Here is a 6775-nt window from a genome sequence, read left to right as displayed (position 1 = left end):
AATGATCTACTTTTGTGGCATAAATGTGTAGTCTGTGACTCTTGAACTCTGGGAAAAACAGTGTGCAGGCAAAAGTTATTGCTCTCATTCCACTTCATTTTTGCCCATAGAACAGATATAGATTTTTCTCCCAGCGTAGCAATTTTCAGTGAATGCCCAGATTTTGAAGAAATCCAGACACATCTTTGCTGTAGTGGTTTGCCAGTATGGTGGTTGCTAAAGTTTGGAGGACCAGATAGGCTAGGGTTAAAATGGGTTTCCTTTGGCTAGGTGAATGGTATTTTTTTTAAAGAACATGGAAAACTTCTTTGAAACACAATTTAATGCAGAGTATTGCTGAAAAGAGAGACATGTTACCAAAGCTTTTTGTCTTGTACTCATCAGGACAAACTCAAGAATGCCAGATTTCAAACAATCACAACTACTTACAACACAAGAGAAAAGGGCTGCTGATTAGTTGGCAAGTCAACTCTGGTTGGCTGAGGTGTTGCCATGGAGAAAACAAAAGGAAACTATAGGCTCCCTATACTTCCAGATAATTCAAAAAAGACAAAGCTTGAACATATTCTTTTGTTTGCAGAGGATGGGTCCTACATATGAATGATGCTTCTAGCAAGTGTAAATGATGAGGTGAGTGTGACTGCACTTGACATCAAGGCAGCATTTGACTAAGTGTGGCATCAAGAAGCCCTAACAAAACTGGAGTCAATGGGAATCAGGGGGAAAACTCTCCACTGGTTGGAGTCATACCTAGCACAAAGGAAGATGGTTGTGGTTGTTGGAGGTCAATCATCTCAGTCCCAGGCACAATCATTTTCATCTGCTTCATCAATGATCTTCCCTCCATCATAAGGTCAGAAGTGGGGATGGTCGCAGATGATTGCACAATGTTCAGCACCATTCACGACTCCTCAGGTACTGAATTAGTCTATGTCCATATGCAGCAAGACCTGGACAATATTCAGGCTCGGGTTGATGAGTGGTAAACAACATTCATACCACGCAAGTGCCAGACAATAACCATCTCCAACAAAAGAGAATCCATGCATCTCCCCTTGACATTCAATTACATTACCTTGCTGAATCCCCCACCATCAACATCCTGGGGGTTACCATTGACCAGTAACTGAACTGGACCAGCTACACTGTGGCTACAAGAGCAAGTCAAAGGCTGGAAATTCTGTGGAGAGTAACTCAGCTCTTGACTCCCCAAAGCCTGTTCACCATCTATTGGGCACAAGTCAGTGTGTTGAAATACCCTCCACTTGCTGGATGAGTGCGGCTCCAAGACTCAAGAAACTCAACACCATCCAGGGCAAAGCAGCCCACTTGATTGGCACCCCATTCACCACCTTAAATATTTACTTCCTCCACCACCGATGCAGTGTACCATCTACAAGATGCACTGCGGCAACTCACCATGGCTTTTTCAACAGCAGCTTCCAAACCCATGACCTTTACCACCTAGAAGGGCAAGGGCAGCAGATGCATGGGAACAGCACCACCTGGAAGTTCCCCTCCAAGCCACACCCCATTTTGTCTTGGAACTATTGTGCTGTTTCTTCACTGTTGCTGGGTCAAACTCCTGGAACTCCCTACCTAACAGCACTTTGAGTTTACCTACAGCACATGGACTGCGGTGATTCAAGGTGGCAGCTCACCACTACCTACTCAGGGGCAATTACGGAGGGCCAATAAATGCTGGCCTAGCCAGCGACACCCACATCCCGCAAACAAGTAAATAAAACAAGCCACATTATGATTTTTTTTTAAGGGTAGTCACTCCTCCCCTCTGGAGTTCAGCTCTTTTGTCCATGTTTGAACCAAGGCTGTAATGAGGTCAGAAGCTGAGTGATCCTGGCAGAACCCAAACTGAGTGTCAGTGAGCAGGTTATTGCTGGGCAGGTACTGCTGATAGCACTGTGATGGAATACTCTCCACTTGCCTGGATGAGTGCAGTTTTAACAACACTCAAGAAGCTTGACACCATCCAGGACAAAGCAGCCTGCTTGATTGGCACCCCTTCCACAAACATTCACTCCCTCCACCACGATGAACAATGGCAGCAGTGTGTACCATCTACAAGATGCAATGCATAAACTCACCAAGGCTCCCTAGACAGCACCTTCCAAATTGATGAATACTACCATCTAGAAGGACAAGGGCAGCAGATACATGGGAACACCACTACCTAGAAGTTCCCTTCCAAGCCACTCACCATCCTTGGAAATATATCGCCGTTCCTTCACTGTTGCTGGGTCAAAAGCCTGGAGCTCCCTCCCTAACAGCACTGTGGGTGTACCTACACCACAGGGTCTGCAGCGATTCAAGGCAGCAGTTCATCACCACCTTCTCAAAGGCAATTAGGGATAGGCAATAAATGTTAGTCTAGCTAGCGATGCCCACATCCCGTAACTGAATTAAAGAAGTGGCAGCCTTTGGCCCATGTGCAAGTTTGCGCAATATGCAGCGAACAATGATCTGATCAGGATAGCCACTGTCCTGCTAGGTAACTTTGATGTGCTCTATTTCTGCACTGAGCTTGCAAGGTGAGCAAATGGCTCTGGAAAGGCAAAGTCTCTCAAAAATTTGTCATTGAAGTGAGACCTGCTACCTAAAAATGTTAACAAATTGTTTATTTAGGCTTGGATGATAGTTCTGAATTTTTCTGCAGCTGTTATGATAACCCAATTAAAAAGTATGATGCCTTTTAAAAAAGTAACATGGTGGAAATGGGAGTTTCAATGCCTGGTTATGGTAAAACACCAACCAGAACAATAAACTTGAATCAGTTTCATCATAAAAGTTATTTTCCAGAAATTGCATTTTCAATTCCATTCAACAGGTTCCTCTAAAAGCACTGTTTATCAGGAAAGTCTGAGCTCCAACAAAGCAAATACTTGCTGCAGTGAGAAGTTCTTCAATGTGTTTGTAGATAAATTTCACTTTTCAAACTCAAGAGATCCAAATTACAAATAATCTCGAGTTCTCTGCCTGCAGGCAGGTCCTTGGCAATTATTTACCAAACCACAGCAAAGTGCTTTGATTTTTACTACAGGTAGGGTGAAGAGGCTGACCCTGAATCTACCTCAGCCAGAACAGGGACTGAACCCTGTGCTGTTGGCACTAATCTGATTCATACACCAGCAATCTAGCCAACTGGCCCCTATATATATGTATATATATATATATATATACAATAACCAATTGCTGTGGTAAGAGCCTTAAACACCACTGGCATAATCCAGCAACCCAACATTGGTTACCTGGCCATTCATTGGTAGATTCTTTGTAGAATGAATGTATTCAGCATAATTCTAACAATACGTTGTCAGATCATTAATGAGAATCAGTGTTTCCAATTTTTCAAAAGCATTTTTCTATTTTAGATCACTATTTACACAAAATTAACACAATGTTGATTCCAGAGTATCACTAGAATGCACTTGTCCTCCAATGACCTCAGAAGTACATAGGGGCTTTGGTTTCTTCACGTTTCAATTCCTTCTACAGTCTCTGTATTAAAACTGAGATCAGAAAGAATTTCTTCTTGTCCCTCATGTTCAAACTGACTCCATGAAATGTCATTTACCTGTGAAGAAAAACAAATCCAAGAGTTTTACCCAAGTTTATTGCTAAAAATAATTAGATGTAAACAGAATATTATACGCAACTGATTGCAATGGTTTTAAAAGAGAAAGAGTAGAGACACAATAATCAAAGCAAAAATAACTTTGCATATAACAAAGGTACTTTATCCTATTTGGATAAAAGGAACACCTTTTCCAATTCCCATAGAGGCTTTCCCATATTGATCTACCCAATAATTATACCTGCAGTTGTGTTTGAAGTTCCTCCTCTGTGAAACAATCAGTTTCATCCTGTTCAGAACTCCATTGCAGAGATACCTTCCCATTCCCTACAAGGAACAGAGAGGGGAAAAATAAATCTTCACTCATACAGCTGCTGGCAAATTATAAACAGCATCTCAAACATAGGATTCATACGAATGCAAGAAAATTAAGGGCAAGACTAGCTATTCCATTCAAGCCTATCCCATAGAAACATGATTTGTGAAGGTTGCACTATCAACCTCATTCCTACCCATCAATGTCATGCAATCAGAAATAACTTAGGACAATGTGGGAAAAGGAACCTTTTGGAAATACTTCTCCAACCCCCAAAGGCAACCAAGCTTGTTCTAGGAGACCACGGAGACTAGCATCACTAGCCCCCAAAATTTCCACGTACCTTCTATAGCTTGAGATAATTTCCACTTACAGGAAATTTACATGCTTGCATTGAATCTGCATTAATCATACATGATTTTGTTTCATTCAGTTAAGAGATGTGAGCATTGCTGGCAAAGCTAGCATTTATTGCCCATTCCGAATTGCCCTTGGGAAGGTGGCGCTGAGCTGCTTTCTTCAACAGTGAGGTAGTCCATGTGGTGTAGGTACACTTAGTGCTTTTAGAAAGTAGTTCTAGTATTTTGACCCAGCCAGAGTGAAGGAACATATATGAGCCAGAATTTTACGTCCCGTCGACGAGCACGCACCCAACCCAAATAGACATGAAATAGCGCGAGATGACGTCGGGCGAGTGTCCCGGCGGCGGGTTTTTGCTCGGCGGGTGCGCACAGCAGTCGGAAACGTGCCCGCCAACAATTAGGTGGGTAATTAAGCCCATTAACGGTGCAATCAACAGCGATTTTACATGGCCTGTCCACATTTACGGTTGGCAGACAGGCCATTCTCCCAGGTGGCATTCACATTTTTGCTCAAACCTTGATTCAGGGTGGGATGAAATCTCCGTGGGGAAATAAACAGATATCTGGTACTGTTTTTTTATGCAGTATACTTTCAGGTGATTGATTGTGCTTGGATTTATTTTGCAGCATTTCTGTAGTGCCCTTTAGTCTGTGGAGGTCTGCAGCTCCCTGCGGCAGCTGTCTGCCTTCAGAGTGCTCTCTCGAAGCGCCCACCCACACCCTCAGTTATGTCGGCGCCCGCCCTCTTCCCTCCCCACCCTGGCAGCGCTGAGCATTTCACACTGGCTGGCCGTTAATTGGACAGCCAGCGTGAAATCACAGTCGGGGGTCGATCGCGGCCGGTGGCCCATTTCCCATTCGCTCCCCAGCCCACCGATCGCACGTGGCTGACAACCGAAAAATTCAGGCGATAGTTCCAAGTCAGGATGGTGTATGACCTGGAGGCGAGCTTGCAGGTGACAGTATTCCCAGGTGTCTGCTGCCCTTATCTTTCTAGGCAGAAGAGGTCAGGGTTTGGAAGGTGCTGTCATAGGAGGCTTGGTAAGTTGCTGCAGTGCAGTTTGTAGATGTTACACGATGCTGCCACTGTGCACTGGTGGAAAGAGTGAATGTTTAAGGTGGAAGATGGGGGTGCCGATTAAATGAGCTTCTTTCTCTTGAACGGTGTTGAGCTTCTCGAGCGTTGCTGGAGCTGCACTTATCCAGGCAAGTGGAGAGTATTCTATCAACTCCTGATTTGTGCCTTGTAGGTGGTGGATTAGTTTTGAGGATTCAAGAGGTAAGTTACTCCCCAGAGAATTCCCAACTTCTGATCTAGTCAGTGGTAATCCCAGAATGTTGAAAGTGGGAGTTCAACAATGACAATTCTGTTGAACATCTAGGGAATATGGATAAAATTCTCTCTTGTTGGAGATGATTATTGCCTGGCACTTATATAGCATGAATGTTACTGATCAGCCCAAGCCTGAGCATTGCCCAGGTCTTGCTGCTCGTGAGCATGGACTGCTTCAGTAGAACTTTCTACTGCTATCATTTGTCTGCTATTTGAAAGCAACACCTTTCAGCGGCATTTCAATAAATTGCATAAAAGGACACAGCCTTAGTTTCAAGCAATGGTTCAGATTGAGCCCAAATCTACTGCTCTGGTAAAAACATCTGTAGTAATAAGACCTGCTTCGTTCTTTCCCCAGGGCACCAAGGTAATAAACTTTCCAGCCCATTATGTTCTGAGTCACGCCTTCAATACAACCAATCATATAAGGTTCTGAAATTTTTTGTAGAATTACAATTAAAAACCTATTCAAAGAAGAATGCATCACGTGCCTTGGACTTGGAGATCCAGTCCCCCTAACCCCATCGTGTAGGAGATACAATGAAGTTGTGCAGTAAAACAATCTGTTCTTTAAAAAAATGATTGTCTACAACAGGGTCATTCCAGTTTCCTTAAATAGTTGCTATGTAAAGCTTACATTGGTCCCTGATGGCAATATGTAAGCTTTGCCTTGAATGCCAAATCAAAAATGACCTTTATGAATTATGTCCCTTTCAGCACTGGAGTTAGTGGTGAGCAATTTCTATATATGCTTCTGGGGGAGGAGGATGGAGGCCAAAAGGAGCAATTGAAAAGACTGACTCAAAGGAGATTGTTAAAAATTTGCTTGACAGGTGTTAGTAGGGAACAATAGCACTGAGGTTATGTTAGTGGACTAATAGACAAAATGCCTGGAGTAATGTAGTGACCATGTGACTATTGATTTTCATAAATAACCCATCTGGCTCACTCATGACCTTTAGGAAAGGAAATCTGTTCTTACCTGGTCTGGTTTATATGTGACTACAGACCCACAACTATGTGGTTTACTCTGAACTGCCTGTGAAATGGCTTGGCAACCCAGTCAGTTGTTTCAAGACAACATTCACCACCACCTTCTCAAGGGCAATTAGGAATGGGCAACAAATGCTGGCCTTGCCAGCAACACACACATCCCGTGAATGAATAAAATA

The 6775-nt window shown here is 43.4% G+C and overlaps 1 protein-coding gene across 1 annotated transcript in view; it reads right to left on the bottom strand.

The window, feature by feature from the left end:
* Positions 1-3355: 3355 nt before the first annotated feature.
* rdm1 (RAD52 motif containing 1) overlaps positions 3356-6775 on the bottom strand; it is a 28841-nt gene continuing 25421 nt past the window's right edge. Inside the window, exons 6-7 of the mRNA XM_078529774.1 lie at positions 3834-3919; positions 3356-3592 (exon numbers count right to left, since the gene is read on the bottom strand). Of these exons, the coding sequence (XP_078385900.1) occupies positions 3491-3592; positions 3834-3919 (188 nt within the window). The 3' untranslated portion in view covers positions 3356-3490. The remainder of the gene's footprint in view (positions 3593-3833; positions 3920-6775) is intronic.

The sequence above is a fragment of the Cetorhinus maximus genome, chromosome 25, assembly GCF_964194155.1.
Source record: "Cetorhinus maximus chromosome 25, sCetMax3.hap1.1, whole genome shotgun sequence".
Classification (NCBI taxonomy): domain Eukaryota; kingdom Metazoa; phylum Chordata; class Chondrichthyes; order Lamniformes; family Cetorhinidae; genus Cetorhinus; species Cetorhinus maximus.
This window is presented reverse-complemented; position numbering and strand designations above follow the sequence as displayed.